The sequence below is a fragment of the Osmia bicornis genome, chromosome 6 (genome assembly GCF_907164935.1).
Source record: "Osmia bicornis bicornis chromosome 6, iOsmBic2.1, whole genome shotgun sequence".
NCBI classification, from domain to species: Eukaryota; Metazoa; Arthropoda; class Insecta; order Hymenoptera; family Megachilidae; genus Osmia; species Osmia bicornis.
The window spans coordinates 3,628,801-3,650,020 of NC_060221.1; the positions used below are offsets into that span (position 1 = coordinate 3,628,801).

Here is a 21,220-nt window from a genome sequence, read left to right on the forward strand (position 1 = left end):
TTAGTAAATATAAAATATCGTTCATAATTTTTTAAATATCATTAATACTATTAACATACTTTGATTTTCTATTACTTTTAGACAAGCCATGATTGCAACAGTTAATTGTTTTTGACAGTACACCATATTTTTATTTGTTATGTGCCACAGACGAACATCTTCGGTTACATAGCAATCGCATATGGGTAATTTTGGAATAATAGAGCCTATCTAAAATACAGATAATACTTAAAGAAAACATTCAATTACATTTTTACGTATCAACTTTAAGACATTTACTAATTTGATAATGTCATAACAATTGCTTCGAGGATCCTTATCAAACCAAGGAGTGCAATCCCACTCTAACACTTCAAAAGTGTTGGTTACTAATGCCCAGCTTAATAAAGTGTGCCCTACATGTATACCTAATGTAGTTTTTGGTATCTAAAACAATTTTGAAAATCACATTAATATAATTACTTTATTGTCAAGAAGTAATATTAAAATAAATTAATATTAAATCAAAGTAATATCTTATTACTTTTTATTCTAGTATATTTGCACCTGTATATTTTTTATTTCAGGAGTTACTTTATATTTCTTGTATTTATTCAGCTTAAAATTGTAATTCAAAATTGAATGACAAATTGTATTCAATATATCAGACTCTAGTTTATTCCTTAATAGTAAATCATTTAATGATTTATAGGATCCATTTGTGTCGCGACATGATATTATCATCTCAGCATAGGGAAGTTCAATGTATCTGTGAAATTAATACACCAATATAATAAACAAACTACAAATTGTAATTATACAATACTTCTTGATTAGAAATTAAATAATATAATGTACACTAACCTTTTCAATTGTGTTAATTTACTTTTATTTATTACTTTTAAAATTTCATTTTCTTTTTCTAACAACTGGTCCGTGCTTTCATTGTTCTTCTCTACATTTTCTTTTGCTAGTGTTGAACATAGTTTCAACTGCTGAATCCACAAACTCTAATACAATAAATCATTTATGTATATTGTATCATATCATTAACTGATAAAAGCATTTAAATATATATATTGTATTATTGAAATAGATTTTTATGTACAAAAAGGTTATGAAGACAAGAAAAGACGAATACAGATATACTACTTACTTCTCTTGATTTAATTCTATAAATTGAATTAAACAATGATTTCAACATTATTATTCAATAATAATTTAAATTAATTACCGGTATATATAGAGCATTTAGTAAAATTTAACTTGTTGCGTTACAATTTTTAATTTTTTTGTCATTATTGCGTTACGGGGTGCCACAAGTTAAATACTTGCCACAGGCGTTTCATACCCTCGTTACGGCAGTGGCGTCACCTAAGCACCGGGGTCACTGATATCCCAAGATGATATGTCGATATACAGTATTGGTGCTACGGGGTCTCTGACACCCCAAGATAATATCAGGTCGGTAATGAAGAGAGCGCTATTGATGCAATGGGGTCCCTGACACCCCGGATGCCAAAATGACGGTATGCAGTGTCACTGGTGCTTTGGGGTTCCTGACACCCCAAGATGATATGTCGGTACGCAAAGATAGTTACCGGTGTTTCGGGGTCCTTCAAACCCCACTATCAGACCAGGTCCGTATGAAGAGGGCACAACCAGTATAATTTTTTCCAGAGTTTATTTAATTTACTTCATTTATTTTTTTTTACTTATTAAATAAGCTCATCGAAGGGGAATTACATTAATGATTATATCCCTCTTCTGGGTCTCAGCCGAGGACCCCATTTATTTTACTTTTTCCAGTTATTTATATAATCTTATCCTTTATAATAGGCCAAGGTCATCTCAGTATCCCTTACACCCCCGCATTCCTTACATCGCTTCATCCCTTACATCCCTACATTCTTTTCATCCCTACATTCCTTACATCTCTTCAACCGTTAAACCCCTACATTCTCTCCATCCCTGCATTCCTTTCATCCCTACATTCCTGACATCTCTGCATCCCTTATAATAAATATATTATAAAGACTGCTTCGAGTAAAGGTAAGTAAAGGTGAGTAAAGGTAAGTAAAGGTAAGTAAAGGTAATTCACCTTTATTTTCGCGAAATTTTCGAAAAAACAGCGCCCCCTAGCGACAAAAAATTGAACTAAAATTCGATGTCGAACCAGCGCCCTCTGGTTTTGGAAAAAGGAACTAAATCTTGCTCAATTTTTGGCCCTCTAGCGGCAAAAATGTGAACTAAAATTTCGATGTCGAATCAGCGCCATCTGGTTTTGGAAAAAGGAACTAAATCTTGCTCAATTTTTGGCCCTCTGGCGGCAAAAATGTGAACTAAAATTTCGATGTCGAATCAGCGCCATCTGGTTTTGGAAAAAGGAACTAAATCTTGCTCAATTTTTGGCCCTCTAGCGGCAAAAATGCGAACTAAAATTTCGATGTCGAATCAGCGCCATCTGGTTTTGGAAAAAGGAACTAAATCTTGCTCAATTTTTGGCCCTCTGGCGGCAAAAATGTGAACTAAAATTTCGATGTCGAATCAGCGCCATCTGGTTTTGGAAAAAGGAACTAAATCTTGCTCAATTTTTGGCCCTCTAGCGGCAAAAATGTGAACTAAAATTTCAACGTCGGATCAGCGCCCTCTGGCGGCAAAAAAAGGAATTAAATTTTGAAAAAATTTAAATTTAAAATTATTTTTGACAAGACTTTACTTACCTTTACTTACCTGTACTTACCTTTACTCGAACCAGTGGCCATAAGTATATTATTTATAATATATTTATTATAAAGGTTGAAAGGATACAAGAGATGCAGGGAGAATTCAGGAGTATAAGGGATACAGAGATATAAAGGGTACAGAGATGTAAGGGATGCAAAAATGTAAGGGATGCCGAGGTATAAGGAATGCCGGCTCATACGAGATGCAGGAATATAGGGAATGTAGTGATAGATTCAGAAATTTTGAATGTCCTGATCTTTGACCTCCCATAACTCCCGACTCCCACGCCTTCTACAAATGAAATCACCACCAAGGTGTCCCCCAGGACCCTCTCTATTGTTTACAATACGAGGCGCCCCCCTCTTAAGCGGGACAGATGAGAAAGGGCTGGAATTTTACTTTTTACAAAAAAGTATTGTGACGCTTAAAAAAAAATTTGTGGCACTTATGGTCTACATATATGAACACCTTGTGTGATAAGCTACAAAAAAATATAGGTGACGTCATCAGGGGACGTGTCCTATATTCTAAACTGCAGCCTGTCCCGTACCGGTATATGTTTGACAGCTCGATCCGTATCCCTCGGCGGTCGCGATAAGACTGAGGTAGGTTTGACCTCTCTCGAGGACGCAAAGACACAGTTGGTATGACAGTTCTATCTGTTTTACCCGTCCCGGAGCAAATAGGGAGCAATTTTTTAAGATACAAATTGTTAAGAAATATTAATATTCCGCGCCAGCTTTACTTCGGTACCACTGTAAGAAAATATACAATATTTTCTTATTAAATTCTAGATTTTTTCTTAATAAAAAATTGTTTTATTGATGGTAAATAATCGGTTGTCTCAACTAAAAAGTTCATTTATATATTGATAGATGGCAATAGAACAGTGTTCTGAAATGTGTTATGTATGTTTACATAATTTAATGAAAATGTGTATCAGTCGTCATTTTATTACTTTTTTTTTAGTGAAATCTTGTTATTTTCCATGACTGATTATGATAATAAATTTTAGACTGTGAAAGTTAACTATAATCAATCCCGATATGTACATATATGTATGTATGTATATAATATATAAATTGATAAGGGTCATATGTAGTTTTAAGGTTTAATGAAATATGTATATATGTATGTATTTTGGAAATATTATGATTAATAAACTTTAAATTGTTAATGATACAATTGTATTTATATATTATTGTTAAACTAACTTTACTGAAAACTGAATTTATTGTTTTTATGAAATATATTTATACAGAAATTAGGTTATGTATGTGTCGAAACAAATTGTTTATCGTTTCAATGTCTTTGTTGGTTTATGCGATAATTGCGATAAAAGCAGATAGCGACTTTTAATCTTTCATAAGAATATTTTTCGTTTTCTTATTAAGAAAAGTAGTTTCTGAACGAAAGTCAGTACTTACATAACCTTTAAAAAGTTTTCTGCGTATATAGAAACACAATTCACTGATCAAATCAGTTATTAAAAATGTCTCCAAGAATTGTTGTCGTGGGTTCATGTATGATTGATTTTACTTGGTAAGTAATAATAATATCATAAGTATATAATCTTTTAATGGTTCATACAGAATCACTTACTCATTTTAATTCAGTAATTTGTTAATTTTAACTGGTTTATCTGTTGCAGCTTTTCTCCAAGTTTACCAAAACCTGGTGAAACATTAATTGGTCATAATTATGAGATAAAGTATGGTGGTAAAGGTGCCAACCAATGTATAGTAGCTAACAAACTTGGTGCTTCGACAGCAATTGTTGCTTCTGTATGATTCTAATAAACATTCCATTTTTTAAACAATTAACTTGAGCAAATCTTATTCTAACATATTTTTCATACAGTTAGGTTGTGACATATATGCTCAAGAATATTTAAAGATATTCAAGAAGGAAAACATAGATGCTTCTCATGTCCAAATACAACCAAATCAACACAGTGGAATAGCACATATAACTGTTGCTGACAATGGTAAGCAATAAACTGCGTTTAGAAACTGTCTCTATATCTTTAACAACTTTTAAAATAAAATCATTCTCATGAAATTGAATTTCAGGTGAGAATTGCATAGTAGCTGTATTAGGATCAAACGCTGCTTTAAGTCCGGAACACGTGGACTCTGCAATCGACGTTATTAAGGGCGCCAACGTTTTACTATGCCAATTCGAGACACCTATAGAAACTACATTACACGCTTTAAGGCTTTTTAAGTTCCATGGTTGGTCGCATCTCGAAATGCTTCGTTGTTCTCTCAAGAAATCACGATAATAACTACACGTAATGTAATTCAGCAGGTCTGTCGATAGTGAATGGAGCTCCTGTTACAAAAATAATTGATCCGGAATTGTTGAAACTTTGCGATGTATTCTGTGTTAACGAAACTGAGGTATTCGTGAATCGGCTCATATGATACCGCTGCAAGTTAGCGTCACGTAACTGTTTGAGAAAGCAAACACTTTACAATGATAACAGAATATTTCTTTTAATTAATTAGAATCGGCCCAGGATTGATCTCGATCGGTACATACATTAATGCGTGCATTTCTAGGCAGAGGCTATGACCGGAGTGGAGCTTGTGGGATCTTCGAGCATGGAACAGGCAATCAACATATTGTTAGATAAAGGTTGCAATACGGTAATACTTACTCTTGGAGAGCAAGGAGCAGCGTATGCATCCCAGGACGACAGAAGCGTTAAATTGGTCCCTACCACGCGTGTTCAGCCAGTAGACACAACAGTATGCTCGTTGATTCTTGCTCTGTTTAAATAATGAAATTGTCATTCGAAACATGATCAAAATTGTTTCCTAGGGAGCCGGAGATGCATTTCTGGGTGCTTTTGCGTACTTCAAAGCTTATCACCCAAACATTTCGATGAACGAGTGTATTCGAAGAGCTTGCGTGGTCGCTACGGAATCTGTGCTGAAAAGCGGTACACACGCGAGCTTTCCGAATAGGAGCGATTTGTCGCCAGATTTGTTCGTCGAATGAATCAAACTTACGTTTGTTTATTGTTTCTCTGTTCTTATTACAATGTTCCGTTCAAATTATTTCCCTTGTTAATCATTCGACGAAATATTTATTGAATAAAATAGATTGTTTTTTGAGAAAGAAGAATCCTAATTTCATTCTAATATAAGCGTGAATGTGGAATGAAAGTATACGAGAGAAGATATTGATAACCGGTTTACGAAGTTGCTCGTTTAACAGTATTATCAAGGACACCCTCCTGAGTAACATTCAATAGGTTTAAGTCGACGATTATTGTTTATTCAAAAGTTATTAACAAAAAAGATTGATATATGCACGGCAATATGGAAAAAGTTCCCACACCCAATCACCTTATCTCCATAACATATGATACATTCAAGGATCGAAGGTTTCAATTAAAAGTCAACTTGCTAATCTCAGTGGTTAATTTGAAACTAAATATAGAAAGATTCGTAACAGCATGATCTATTAATATGCAACAGTTCTCCTTGTACGTAAATATCGCGATACAAGGTACGTCGATAAACAGGAAAGAAGATCGAACACCTACAGAAGGAGCGTACTGGACGTCATAATTAATAAAATGATCGCTTCAGAGAAACGCAGGAATCTTTAATTGATGTTAGAATGATACAACAATCGTGACGGGCTCGGTGTCACGTTCTCATCGCGTTTTCTGCAAAACAGACATTTCAACGTCGCGTCGGTAGAAAAACAAAACCGACATTGGTACGCGACGAACCATTGAAAGTGGATTTGGTTGATCAAGGATATTCTAAGAATTGTTGGAGACCGGGGTTGCAGGAATCACGGTGCAACAAAGATACTTTCGTAAACTGGTTTATTGTAACAAACTGCGTGACGAAATGCGCTCCTTTCCCAAATTCTGCATCTATTTATGTATTATGAGAATGGCAGTGTCGAAGGGTCAAAGAAAGGAAAGGACAAAGGTTGTAGGTGACTAACTGTAGAAGGCGAGGCAGGATGAGTACGAGGATGATTGATTGTTTATGGGAAATATAGGAGATAGGGAGTAAACGGAGTGACTGTAGATGTGATTTTTGCCCTTTGCAGGAGATAGGGAAGGTGGTATCCAACAGAATCAAGTCGCGAACGCAACATTGTTTCCCTATCCTCGGATTCAATGAAACGATCGAGAGGTGATCTATTCTATGTGCTTGTTTGCAAACATTTCATAGAAAATATTTCAATTCTTTGAAGGATCGGTGATCGAGCAACGAATGGGGCGCACCAAGTGAAATTTTGAAAAATTGTTACATCTACCTGTCTTGTCAATCCTCGGAAAGGATTTCGATTTAGGAGAAGACGAAAAGTATGAATGGTTAATGAATATACAGTGTGTCCGCGGTAAAGTGTGACAGACGTTTTATTTCGTAACTATTGATGATAGGAAAAATTGTTTATATGGAAATTGCACGGTACAAGGGGGTCCATGTTTTGGCGTGAACGAAAATTTATTTATATTATTAGTTCAAAAGATATGATGGTCAAGTTTCGTTTTTTAAATGGAACTATATATCTTTTTCACATCATGTGATAGTGCTTTTCAAGACGAATTCATTAAGCTTTAATGTATACACCCGATTTTAATTAGTTTTCAAGATATAACGTTTACAAATTTCCCGATTTTCAGTAGATACGTTTCGGTTTGAGTGGCAAGTCGTAAAAGCGGCCCTATTGTAGCGGTCAGTGCCTCAGCGGGGGTCTACGCTAGAAACGGCAGACCCAAAGAATAAGAAACCGCAACAATAGGGCCGCTTTTACGACTTGCCACTCAAACCGAAACGTATCTACTGAAAATCGGGAAATTTGTAAACGTTATATCTTGAAAACTAATTAAAATCGGGTGTATACATTAAAGCTTAATGAATTCGTCTTGAAAAGCACTATCACATGATGTGAAAAAAAATATATAGTTCCATTTAAAAAACGAAACTTGACCATCATATCTTTTAAACTAATAATATAAATAAATTTTCGTTCACGCCAAAACATGGACCCCCTTGTACCGTGCAATTTCCATATAAACAATTTTTCCTATCATCAATAGTTACGAAATAAAACGTCTGTCACACTTTAGCGCGGACACACTGTACATACATATGTATTTCTACCGAAATGATTCTTTCCTTAGAATGGCTAAGGTGGGAATCTTCCTCGTGCGACATTCACTCGCCACGAGTGTGACACAGCTGATACCCGTGCCGTTAAAAGCTGATTCAGTCGCGATTGGGAATGGACGCGTGTTCCCGTGGAATTTCCTGAAGCAGCACGCGAATTGCGCTCACATGAAAGTTTCTTGCTCTTCGACGGTACAGGAAACGGGTCGTTCGAATTAAATAATTAGAATTTCCCTCTGTGTCATAGCAGATTACGAATATTTCGTTCGATGATTGTTATCGATCGACATTCGAACTCGGCGAATGAATCACCGGTGGATCTATAGTAGATCAATCACGATCAACGCGGACGCTGCGCGATCCTTGGATATTTGTTCAATCGTAATAAATAATTCTATGGATAAAAGAATATAGAGAATATTTGCAATCTATGAAATGTAATAATTGAACTCCACTCCTATGGTAGCATATAATAAAATGGAATTTTGTTTCGTTGCGTATTCTCGAATGACATACGCTTTCCACTACCAAACGAATCGGATTTTTAGCGTATAGTCAAAGGGTTAATTCGTTGAAATCGAATTACGCGTTTAATACCGTTGTAACTGCACAGAAACAAACGAACGGTATCTCCAACAATCACACCTGACGAACGTACGGATTCCTTGTCAATAAAGTTCAATTCGAATTTGATTCCGAAATGGTGAGAACCAGTTTGTTGAGTTTTAAAAAGTCTATTAATTTGGAATTATTACGAATATTTGTATAAATAAATAAGCTAGAATAATTTCACAAATTAGAAGTGTCAATCAGGATCACAATGAAACTGTTATCGTGCGGTTCGGAAAATGTATAACAAATATTTCGGTGTTATCTCATTGAAGAAACGTAAAGTGAGTACTATCAGCTGTCAATTAAGCGAATTAAAGAAAAAGATAGCTTGAACATCGAGCAAGAAATTCCATCAGGTTGTGGATTGCGCTGAGATGAATAAGTTACTTAATATCTACAAACGACGTTAACAATTAATATATTATTCATTTTATTACATATTATACTTGTATTAATTTTTATTCGGATTATAGGGGCGCAAATTTCCACTTATTAATTGTAAGTCGATAACATGTGGTTCTATATGAAAGAAATAATACAGGTTATTGAGCAAACAGATATTGTATTTTATTAAATAAATTTATAAAAAGGAAGTAAATATTAAGCGATTAGTTGTACATTATTTTCACCATTTAAAGACGATTGGTAAGAGTACAAAAAATATACCTTTATCACATTTATAGTCACGGAAGAGATTCACAGAAATATATATATAAATAAATAAATAAATAAATATTATGTTTGATACATTGCTTCGTCGATAAAACGCATAAACATTATTATTTTATAATTATTGTTAATTATATAATACCTATTGCACGGGTATATTTGTCCGTGGAGTATCGAGTATTGAGCAAAACAAGATTTTCCCCGCTGTAATAGTACGTCACTGAGTATTTTTCACTTATAATTGACTTCTAATGGTGATTGTCTTGCAACTGTGTTACAACATGGTATTACGACTATAGGTATCGTTGGAACAAATATCTTGTAAGTGAAACATTACTGTAACAGATTTAGGAACAAAAACGGTGGTGACTCACGACTACAGAGGAAACAATATGGTACTTAACGCGCTTAACCCTTGACATTTGTCAAATGAAAGACTTGAGAAATAAGAAATTAAATTGAAACTATCAAGGGTCGAATAAAACCTAAGCTAACCCTTAACTTAACAAATGTCTAATTTTAAATCGAATCGAGGGATTTAAGCTTGGAAGATTAGTATTAGCCAACTATAATACTAATCTGGAATGTAAATCAATAAGTACTAAATATAAATAACACGCATAGCGGAATTACTGATTAGTATTTCCAGGACTGGTTTTATTGCTGCCATGGTGGTTGTAAGCGCAGACACAACCAGTGTAGATTATCATGTTGTCGTTCCAATTGTTGCTTATCTTGATTGTCTTGAAAGTTTGCATGCACTTGTGCTTCGGCCATGTGATAGCTGAGCAAGGTTGACTGATATTCACGCACTTGATGTCGTACAATTCTTCCAATTCGGCAAATCGATAACCGCGTTTACTGACAGGTTCGACGACGTAAGCGCAACTTGACGTGTGCCGCAGTTGTTCCATCTCAAAGGTATGTCGATCCTTCTTGATTTGATTTTGTTTTATGAAGTTGTATTCTTCACCTGCATTCTCTGATGGTTTGGCTTCTGAGTACAGTTGTTTCTCTATGAAAGAGATCACCAACAAGCACAGGACTCCTCCTTTGATAAGCGACAGGCTTTGCTTGGAATACATCTTCAGGTTGCTTCTTCGATATTTGCACAAGCGTCTTGTATCTTAATTTGATGTCAGCGCACAATCGTCTACTATTATATTATGTTAGACCGGAATGGACGGAATAGATCAAGTTTGGTCAAACTTCAATGATTGTTTGAGGATGAACGCGAAGCGTTCTGGGTTTTATAGGTTTTTAGTAAAAGTGAACTGTCCCTCTCCCCGTGGTGGGATTTTTGATCATTGTGCGTAGGTTGATGCCACCGCATCTGCACCAGCCTCCCCGTAAGCATACCTTTCTTAAGTTCATGTTGCATTTGACGTCACCAGTTACCCATTTCCTCCTGTCTTTAGATGCCTGTATGTATTCTTGAATTGTATATAATGTAACAGTATCATCCTGGTTGAACGTCAGCGACAATTCACGGAGTTTACGGAGAAAGAAAAATGGCCGAAACGTCATCGGTGTGTATTCGCGGAAAATGGAAAAGCGAGGAACACGGGAGACGCGTTTTATCCTTGCTAGCCTAGCCGCAATTCCTCACGGGGATGCCGTCGATGATGGATAATCGTGTTACCACCTTCATGCAACTCCTTTTACTGTTTACTGTTTACGCAGCACCCTATTTCTTTCTTTTCTTTGTTACCACAGAAAGGTGAATAAAATTCGATTGCTTTCTTGTGTTAATCATTGATTACTGGAGGATTAAAGTTCAACGCGCGTACAGATATTAATAATGGCTTCAAACGTAGAAAGTCTAACGCATAAAAGTATTACCGAATGACATTTGTGATATATCAATTTAAAGTTTAAAGTGTTGAAATATTACTTAGGGTACTCTAGGATAATATTTCTATATTGTAAGCAAAAATGCCTGAGGTTCAATTTAAACAAAAGCGACAGAAGGACGACCAGATGAATCTGGATTTCGTCACCCAAGATAAGAGACTATCGCCAAGGCAGGATCATAAACACGTTTGTTTAGAAAAGCGGACACCAACCTTCTTGTGAGAGTCGAATCAAAATCTTAGAAGAGCTGGACGTGTTTTTCCTGTTTCGTGAAATAAAGTTAGTTTTTTTTAAATGAAAAAACTGCTGAGTGATTTAATCTCCCATAATTCAATATAAAGTTTAATAAAAATGACTGTATGAATAACGTTTTATCGATATTCTTAATAAAGAAATGACTGATTAATTGGAGAAAATAAGTTTCCTTGAAAATCTTATTTAGCGCAATATTTTGAAAATTATTCTTTGCAAATGATATTTTAATGAAATAAAAACACGAATAAATACAAGGTCTGTGGAATCGTTGCAAATGGTGACCGTCTTACGAGGAAATTTCCATCGATTTTATTCTACATTGTCGCTGGCCGGTGAAAAATATTTTCAATTAACGGCGCAGAGAGGCGAAGGTATCGATAGAAAGGGCGAGGGAGGGGAAACAGTTTTTCTGGTATCGGATTTCGAAAGAATAACGGCCGTTAAAGGGTTCATAACGAGCGGAAACACGAACGGCGTATTTCCCGCTTCTTTTGCGGCTCGGTACACTGAAATTTTATATTTTTCCCCGGTGCAAATAGGAACGCGAAACTTTCATATTTTTATCTTTTTTCTATTTTGTTACTGTTGTTTGCCTCTCTGGAGAGCTTCACCCTTGGTAGGTACAAGCTTCAATTAAAACTCCTGAAATATCGTTTATTATAATTTCCTTGAACAAAGGAAACTCATCGAACAAGTATTCCGTTCATAAACAGTAAATATTAGCAGAAACGAAAATGTTTCAAATGTTTTTACTTAATTCTTCTAAAATATCCGGATATTCTAGCGATTTTACTATAAATAAATTATTATTCATCCATCAATGATCAACGTATCATTAACTAGGCACGAGTTATCGTGCGCGATATGTCGATCGACGAGTGCGTCAAGAAAACTGTAAAATCGAAGTTAAGAAAGAAGAAAAAACCAAATACTTGACGCACTCGTCCTGGACTCATTTGAACGCTGGTAACGAGCACCTTACAACAGCAGGAGGATGGGGTGTGGACGATCGAGGTAATTGACAAAACGAACAGAACGATCGTAGAGGGAGAAAAAGGGAAACGGAAGGGGTGCTGTAAAACGTCTCGACGAGCTACTTTAATTTCCGGCCGGTTGAAAAAGTTGCTCGTCCGGCCTGTTTGATGGACATCGTCGCGTTGGCTCGCCACCGACGACACTCATTATGCGAACAATCCCATTAGATTTAGTAATTAACCAACGATGGGTGCGATACTTGTCTCGCGAGATGGTCGACCATTCACAGTCCACAAAACGCTTTTCTTTCGATTTATTATTCGATTACAGAAAACTTGGTAATTAGTTAGATTTAGATGGTCAATGATTTCGAGAAATCATTATCGAGAAATTCCAGAGCCGTATACCGGTTTCGGGGTTTCCGTCGATTAATTTGCATAATGAAGTTATTCATTCTATATACAGTGAAAGTCAAAATAGAACATGCCATTGAAATTTATAGCGAATTAGTCACTATTAACATGTTTCTGATCTTTGAAATAGTGATTCAGAGAAAGTTTTAATGATAGTCGTTTATTAGTATATCCTCTTATACACCTTTCTCAGCCTGTTTTTTAACTCTTTGTGGTCGGTGACACTACAGAGGCGGCGCTTCGCAAATGTCATAGGGGAATTCCATGCGAAATCGGACACCTTTTGGAGCATCATGTCGGATTTTGCTCAAATTTAGATAGGTTGTAGTTTCTAGTGATGTATAAACGTATCTCGAAGGATTTTAAAAAATTTTTACAGCTGTTTGAAATATAGTAGGGGAAGGGCGGGTAGCCCCGGACACTTGAATAAAATACAAAAAATACAGAGAAGCAAGATCTATGGATGATTCAGGTAATAAATATAAGGTCTTTTTGATTCATTATATCTTAAAAAAAAAACATATTTCTTAAGTCACTTTAGCAAAAGGAATAAATTGGAATATCTGTTTTTCCTTGTTCGAAAAAAGGCGAGCAGCCCCGGATACCTTCAGCGAAACTAAAATTTATATAATGACCTAACTTGCTTGGTGTGCATACAATTACTGGTTTGCAATTGTTTTTTAAGCACAGAAGCCATGTCATTTGCATTTCTATATGACGTAATAATAAAGTTTAGAAACTTACAGTGGAGATATGGGAGTACCTAATAAAAATTTTTCAATTGAAATAATTAAAATCCTTCGAGATACGTTTATATATCATTAAAACCTACAACATATCTTAATTTCAGCAAAATCAGCAAAATGGTGCTCCAAAAGGTGTCTGATTTCGCATGAAATGCCCCATAGAAGATTTATCTTGATTTTATTATTCATGATCGTTTGACACGTCTTGAAAGAACAATCGACACATTCCGCACATCCCACGCGTTATTTTACCACCGCGAAATTGATTCCAAAATTAATCAGGGAAAAATGATTCTGAAAAACTAAATTTTCCCCGACTAGGAGCTGGGTATTCCCAACAGAGAAATCTGCCAATCGCAAAGGGTTAATCATATTTGAATTAATTCGATAAGCAATAATAATTATCTTTGGATTGTTTCTCTACTCAGTATTGAGATATCGATTCACCCACGCACTGTTCCGCGTCCACCTATTTCGTCCTTTGATTTTCAAAATACGACGAGTTTATACCGCGAAATCAGCCGACCGGTTGACGTCAACGGATACGCGTTGATCGGCTAATCAGATACCAATGGCGATGCGTTTTCTCTCTGACGTCAAGGAGCGTACGCTTTACTCGTCGATTTAGGGTAAAATGTGTACCCCGTTGCTTCTTTTTTCCTTTCCTTTCTTTCAGCTATTCATACTTGACGTCATCGATCGGTTTCACGTGAATCAAGGATTAACGAGCAACCGCGCAAGCAATCGAATGCTCGTGATAATAGAACGCTCTTATCCTCGTCCAGAATAAGAGAAACGCGCGTGCCAGCGATCACTTAACTATTTAGCCGGATAAAAACACGAAGAATTAAGCGGTACTTCCACGTTTCATCGGAATCTCGTTTGTCTCGGAACTATTGAAAACCGGTTGACACCGGTGCATTGTAAGCAATCAATGCCGATGATAAATTTAATATCGAAAACCGTGATTTGATGAAGTTTATGGTATTTGCGCGCCCATTCAGCCGCTATTGAAGCGGGCCCGTGCGGCAAATAAAAACTATAAGAACAAACGGGTCCTACACACGCGGGATATCGTTTCTGTTTTTTCTTTTTATCGTTAATAAAAAAGTGGATGAACAAGGGAAATGATAAATATATATGAGACGCATAACTTGGTCGCGTGGCAACTTCCTCCTTTTCAACTTGTTCGTTCCTACACAGAACAAGAAATTGAAGAGATTTAACATCTTATTATACCTATTATACGTTACACTTCAATCTCTTTATTTTTACTCTCATTATTTCGCAACAGTACCAACTGTCCGACAAGCATCCCTCTAAAGATAGAAGGTTAAAGAAAGAGTGGTGGAAATGAAAAAAAAAAAAAAAAAGTAAAAGCACTCGATTCATTGAGAGTAAAAACTCTCGAAGAGAAGAATCAGAATGAGGAGAGAACGATCGAATAACCGGCCTTGTAAGAGTAGAACGTTAAAGAAACAGCCACGCAAAGGAAGAAGAAAAACAGAAGTAGCCCATTCATCCGGAGTAGAAACTTCAATACAGAAGGATCTGCCGGTACCGTTGGCTCGTCCTAAAACCAGCCCGATGCTTGTTCGTAAGCGTGGCACGGGAATGATCGTTTAAGACGATTCCTTCGGAACGATGTCTCGGTGAAAAGAATCGATCGAATTCTATGGTGTTTGCCGATCGTCGTCGTGGTGCATCGTCGACGTCGTCGTCGTTGGTGCAGCCAAGTGGCGAAGTCCAACAATTCCGTAGCTCTTTTTTCCCTCAGACAAGGCGATATAGCTAAGAGAAAGGGGGAGGTAGGTGGAGGGTCGGTCATGACCCAGCCGAAGCTCAGTAGGACGTAATCGTCCCTGAAGGGGATTTCGCATTTATCGTACACATCCACCCTCTCCCGATGGTCTCTCGCACAGTTCGACGTACGAGCTACGAAACCGTACATGCTCCCTATGTCCGTATACACACGTGTGTACACACCGTACGTATATACACACCTGTACATTTTTCGTTCGGTTGTATAAGTGCACGTGCACGTCGACGACCACGTACTCGTGCAAGAAAAAGGCAACGGGGGTGAGAGCGAGGGTGGTAGGTACGTATTTCGAAGACTATCAATCATTGGTAACCTGTAAAGGATCTAATTATCCTGGAGCTGACTGGGCTCCGTTCGCTGCACCCACCGCTCGTCTTGTCCACCCCCGGTTTGGTACCGGTCTCTCTCCCCTTCCTAGCTGGCTGATCCTCCGGCCTGTTCTACTCACCCCAGCCATCCCACCGGAGGCCACCCTTTTTCGCTCTAGCAACCACCCTTTTTCCACGATAGAAGCGGCAACGAGCAAGCGAAAGAAAGATAGAGAGATTGGGTATATATACCGTTGGCAAGGGTGTTGGTGTGGGATGAAGACAGTAGACCGGTAGGATGGGGCTAACCGAAGAAGAGAAAGAAAGAGAGAGAAAGAGGAAGGGTTGTTCGGAGACAGAGAGAACAGGGTGAAGAGAACGCGGTGGATGAAAAAAAAAAAGAAAAAAAAAAAAGAAAAAATAGAAAAAGAGAGGAAGGAAGAGAGGAGAGAGAAAATTCGGTGTGTACGTGTTTGAGTGTATAAGAGCGTAAAGAGTGGCTCCCACCTAGGGAAGAGAGGCTGGTGGTTGTGTGCCGGCTTTTTTTCGTACACGCCAGCATGTCTACCCGCGTGGCCTGGCCCCCTACCCCTCCCCCTCGGCCCCAGTGTACATGTGTGTGTGGCCAGGTGTATAATAGTGAGTGCGGGTAGTTGGTTAGGTGGCCCGGTCGATATATCAGGGCTCCGCTGCAGCTGTCTGTCAGGCTCGCGAACTCAGCGCTAGACGACTCGGGCTCGGGGTCTAGAGAAAAAACCGCTTCGTCTATCCTCTTCTCTTTCCCTCTTTTCCGCCGGTGCTCTGTTCACCAGCAGCCTCTTTCTTTCTGCCCCCGTCTCTATCTCTCTCTCTCTCTCACTCTCACTCCCACTCCCCCTCCCTCCGTCGCGCTTCCTCTTCTTCTTCTCTCTTTCAACCCTGTCCCACCTTTCCATGTCTCTTCCTCTTTTTCCCTCTTTCAACCCTGCTTCTGGGTAATTTTTCATCGTTGCAGCGGACGACAGAAGCGCCGCGACGGCGGAGGCGGCGCTTCCGCATACAACTGCAACCCGACACTCACACGCGTCCACCCCTCGTGCCAGCCTGTGCACCTACAAGGAGGGTGGTGCGCGCGTACCGCTCACCCTCTTCAACGTGGAACCACACGACTATCGCGTGTGCACCCGCACAGACACGGGGTTAGAAGCACACAGATACACCGACACAAGTTTGCACCGGGTACAGTGGCACACGGTTGTTGGATATCGTCGGGGGATCAGGAAAATTTTTGGCTCGCCAAGAAATATACGAGCGAGGCTAGGTTTATGCGTTTTCTTTTTGGGGTCGCGTAGAGTTCCTCGGTTCCTCGGAGAAGTTCTAGGCCACTGAATCGCAATGTTTCTCCACGGAATCGGTGAGACTTTTCACTGTGTTGTTCCGTGAATGGGATAGAGTTTATGATCTCTTTCTGTTTGCAAAGGGTAGCATTCCAAAGGGGGGGATGAAATCTGGTTAAGGTGTTTGTCATTGCCGCGAAGTAAAGTTTTCTTTTCATCGTCTCGTTCTGATCTTGAACTACGAACCGAGTCGAGCACCTTTTTACCTTTGGAAATCCTGTAAAGGGTAGTTTTCTACAAGAGAGCAACAAATGGGCCAACCTTTTCAAATCGTCTCTTGATCGTCGCCGCTACCTTCCCGCTTTCTTTCTTTCTTTCTTCTTCCCTTTTTTTTAATTCATCGATGAAAATCGTTGACCAAGTAAATGACGGTTGCCGTTGGCTCACGTGCAGTTAAGTGTAATTATCGTTTATCTACCACCCCCCCTGTGAGGTCGCGGACCGCGAACGCGTAGCTAGATCGCAACTTTCAACTCGATAAGGAATATTAATCCCCTGCCGCCGCGAGGAAACCGATTCGAACGGTGTTGCTCATATTTTTTCAAACTTTCATGACTATTTGCATTTTGCTTCTCGCGATTGTTGATGTTGCTTTAATGGTAATTAACTTTGCGTTTAACTTTCGGATTGTTCCTTTGTTTCGTCCGTCTTTCCGTGTCTCGCTGAAACGCTGCTTTACGATCGGGGAGCTTGAGAATACCCGGCCAACTTTGGATACTTTTTTAATTCGATTCATTCAAATATTTTCAAACTTTTGCCTCGCGAATTGATTCCATTAACCCTGAAACTTTTCTATCGAAACCGACTAGGATTTACGAATACATACTAAATTTCATCCCCTTATAAAATCCATGGAATGTTACAGGTAATTTAATCTATCGAAATGTTCTAACAAGGGATACAAACGATAATAACTTCGCCATCTGAATTTCTCCAACAAGTGATACGTATAGACGTGTTAACACGACGGGGATCTTTGCTAAGGGTGTTCCTGATAGGGGAGGATCTACTAGAAATCCCGTCAGAACTGAAAACAGCCGTCAAAGTAACGTCACAGGGAGTCTCGCTTTCGTTGTTTCATTCCCACGAGTCTCGACGCTCTGACACCGTTTCGCCGTCATAAACATCACGAAAGTGAAGACGCTGCAAAAGTTCGAGGCGTTTGCAGTCGTCAATGAGGTGTGCTGTGCACGCATACGTATACGCTTCTCAGTGGTAACCACGTGGATCAACACACAAATAGGATGGACGTTTGCGCAAGTATTAGGGTGATCCTATGAAGAAGGGTGCAGTTGGTTCTGTATAGTGCACCTTACCCCTAGAAAGGTTAAGGGGAAGGCTTCTTGACCTCGTCAGTTAGAAAACATCGAAGATTTATTATTTTTTTTATCTAGAAAATTTTTTAAAAAATTCTTCTTTTAAAAACAATTAAAAAATTATAATTAATAATATCGTAATAGACTCGAATTTTCCATGTTACATCCTGTTAAAAATAAATAAGATCTTAGGTGAGGGAACTTCTGTAATCCTACCACGTGTGTCTTATATCATTTCTAACATTACGTTGAAAACTAAAGTCTAAATGTATGTTTTTCTTGTTGAAAAACTTTTTAACTGCATGCGTTCGAATACTTTCGTGAGCCACTGTAGGTAACCCTGCAAGCCCTCCACCCCTCTTCGTTCCACCACGACCACCCCTGGTGGTCCACCCCCTGACTACCACCCTCGTAGCCCCATCCTCTCATGGTTGCAAACCTCTCTAGGGGAAAAAGTAGGAAAAGAGTGGGGAGGATCGATTTTTACTGGGGCAACCGCCCTCCTGCATCAACTACCCCTCCTCTCACATCCTGTACTTTCCTGAGCTAGCCATGCCATGCCCTGTCCCGGTCGTAATGCACCGTCTCCGCCCCGGCTAACACCCCCTTCACCACCCACATTTATCCCACACCATCGCTACCTTCCAACCCTCTTCATTCCTCCTCTCCCTCTCTCTCTTCTCATCCTACCTTCGGTTCGTCCTCCACGTTTTATCTCTTCTGTTCTTTTTTGTTTTTTTTTTTTTTTTTTTTTTTATTCTACGAAAATATTCAAAAGAGTTTCGGATGATGGTGCATGACGATCTTTTACCCTCGACGCTTGCCTTCCGGCTCGCGTCGCGATGCCACCCCCCCTTCTTTTCGTTGAAGATGTTCGAAGAGAAGGGTTCGTCCGGAAACGATTTAACCCCGTTTAAGTGGCATCGACGAGCACGTCTGTTCGGATTTCTTCGACTTCCACTTCGGTTTTTTTTTTATTTTTTTTTTTTTTCATTTTTATTTGGGGTTAGATGAACAGCGATAAGCGATCTTCGAACGCTTATCGGGTCGTTTTTATTTTCTTCTTTTACCTTGTTGTTATACGCTGTTCTCGATTTTGTTTTTAATTTCGTCGCACGATCACGGGGGCGATTTAATTTCGAGTTAACGAGGTCGATGCTTAATTCGTCGCGCGAGGGTTAAACGGATTTTAACGACGATCGTTGCCGAGTTGTCGGGACACGTTAAAAGGATAAGTGGATTTCCTCGTGGATAAGGGTGGTCGTAAACGCGTGTCAACGCACCGTGGCCGTCGCGTCGTTTCAGACGTCTCGAGATTTTTATTTCTCCAATTGATTTCGCGTTTACGCGTTACGTTCTCGCGTTAAATCGTCTTCTATTCTTGCTCTTTTTACGACCGCTTAAACCGCAACCGAGGACAATCTTGTTTGAACTAACAAACCTGTTTTTCTTCCGTTACTTTGCTCTTTTCATTTGTTTAAAAAAAAAAAAAAACATAAATTTAGTAGAAAGGAGAATAAAGTTCCTTGGTCGATTAATTTCGATTTCTATAAATGGCCCTTTTCAAATGATAATGCCCCCTTGGAAAGTTATTCGAATCGAAAGTGGCATCGATTAACTTTGATGGGTAATCTCGTGAGGAGGTATCAAGGGACACATTGTCTTGGACTTTCCGTAGTAACGCGATCGAAAAGTTTTAGCAAGCCTCAAAATTCTCAACATCTGGCTGGAGATAATTGGTATGCTGGTAGGAACCGATAAACGACTTAAACTACTTACCAACTATTATGACCGGGTACGATAAGATGAGAGGAAGGTTCTCGGGGTTGACTTTTCAGTTTCCATGATAACAACGACGATATCTCTTTCCGAGACCCATTTCGCTTGTATCGATTGGCAATCTGAAAATGACCAATTATCTTTTTACATCATAACGAAGAAACAGTTTCCTTGTTTGTTAACCTACGACTGACTAACAAGTCGCAGGGATTTCCTGTTTTTTCATCGCGACGTTGAGCTAATCGCGTGAAAACACAATGCATATTGAACAATCTGTTTACCTTGTTCTATAAAAGGTGCGCCGAAAGAAAAGGGTCGCGTACCGATAATTGCCCGATACGCCGGCGTATTTGTAAGAAAAGGGAGAACGTGGAGGGAGGAGGTCAGCAGTAGCAGTCGAAGACAGGCGGTCTCGATTGTTGAGGTTACGGATCGGTGTCAAGTAGGCACCCTATGCCATGTGCGGCGGCCCATTCAGTCGTTCGTTCATTCAGAAATATCCTGCCTCCTCTCCTCGCCATTCAACAAGTAGATCATCGAGCCTATCCAGCACCCTCTACCGTCGGACCTACGCAACTTCCAAGGGTTCACCAGCCGACTCAGGGGTTGTTATGCAATAAATCCGGTACGTCCCACGAGCCTTCTTCGAGGGACGCGTCCTTTGGGTTACGTGGCGCTATTCAGAGAAGCAAAGTCGATGACCTGCGGGTCGCCTCGGTGTTGGAATTTTTGAGGATTCAATTACTCACGGGGATGCGAGAGATTCGAAGGGTGGATACAGAGACGGAGAGAAAGAGAGAGAGAGAGGGACAGGTTGATGTATTTTCAACGGGGTGGGTTTTAGGCTCCTTTGAGCGGATTTTCGTCGCGTTCAAGGGATCCCCCGGTCGTAATTGGGATCGCTGCAAGTGGATCGATCGTGAAACGCGGCATATCGTAATTGGTACGATTATCCTTTGAACTGCTCGAAGGTTCGTGTCTCGTTGAATAGAAAAATCAATCGGTAAGAGATACGCGAGAGGTTTGAAAGGGACGTTGACTAATAGAGTGCATTTTTTTTTTATGGAAAATGGGAGACCGCCGAATCTCCGATCGTTATTCGTTGTATTTTGTTTCCTTTCCTCGTCGTAAGTGGACGTAATTTGATGGGGAATTCTAACGTTGAAATTAATGCTTGTGCAATCTTAAGCAAACTATACGCCTCGGAAGCGTTTCATTCTGACGTTACTTCGAAGCGAACAT

General features: G+C 39.0%; 3 protein-coding genes across 4 annotated transcripts in view; 1 reads left to right on the forward strand and 2 right to left on the reverse strand.

The window, feature by feature from the left end:
- Positions 1-902: 902 nt before the first annotated feature.
- Positions 903-21,220, reverse strand: part of LOC114874617 — a 101,466-nt gene continuing 81,148 nt past the window's right edge. The window contains exons 10-11 of the mRNA XM_046286272.1: positions 19,979-20,100; positions 903-989 (exon numbers count right to left, since the gene is read on the reverse strand). The gene's annotated coding sequence lies outside the window, so the exon portion shown is untranslated. The remainder of the gene's footprint in view (positions 990-19,978; positions 20,101-21,220) is intronic.
- Positions 3,862-5,832, forward strand: LOC114874658 (ribokinase-like). 2 transcript variants are annotated; one of them, XM_029184156.2, is made up of 7 exons: positions 3,862-4,248; positions 4,358-4,490; positions 4,567-4,693; positions 4,779-4,940; positions 5,017-5,108; positions 5,271-5,459; positions 5,533-5,832. In XM_029184156.2, exons 1-7 carry the CDS (start codon positions 4,199-4,201, stop codon positions 5,710-5,712), a joined length of 933 nt encoding a protein of 310 aa, XP_029039989.1. In that variant the 5' UTR covers positions 3,862-4,198; the 3' UTR covers positions 5,713-5,832. The 2 variants fall into 2 exon arrangements, with proteins under 2 accessions (XP_029039989.1, XP_029039988.1); XM_029184155.2 differs by having other exon boundaries at positions 3,863-4,248; positions 5,014-5,108.
- Positions 9,102-12,011, reverse strand: LOC123987924. The gene has a single exon (XM_046286274.1). The coding sequence runs from the start codon at positions 10,217-10,219 to the stop codon at positions 9,764-9,766; it is 456 nt and encodes a 151-aa protein (XP_046142230.1). The 5' UTR covers positions 10,220-12,011; the 3' UTR covers positions 9,102-9,763.

Bases quoted from the DNA above. Each gene is read 5' to 3' on its own strand.
- LOC114874658 (XM_029184155.2), top strand. From the start codon at position 4,199: ATGTCTCCAAGAATTGTTGTCGTGGGTTCATGTATGATTGATTTTACT. The intron at 4,694-4,778 runs GTAAGCAATAAA...ATTGAATTTCAG, and splicing joins TATAACTGTTGCTGACAATG to GTGAGAATTGCATAGTAGCT. The intron at 5,109-5,270 runs GTATTCGTGAAT...GTGCATTTCTAG, and splicing joins TCTGTGTTAACGAAACTGAG to GCAGAGGCTATGACCGGAGT.
- LOC123987924 (XM_046286274.1), bottom strand. From the start codon at position 10,219: ATGTATTCCAAGCAAAGCCTGTCGCTTATCAAAGGAGGAGTCCTGTGC.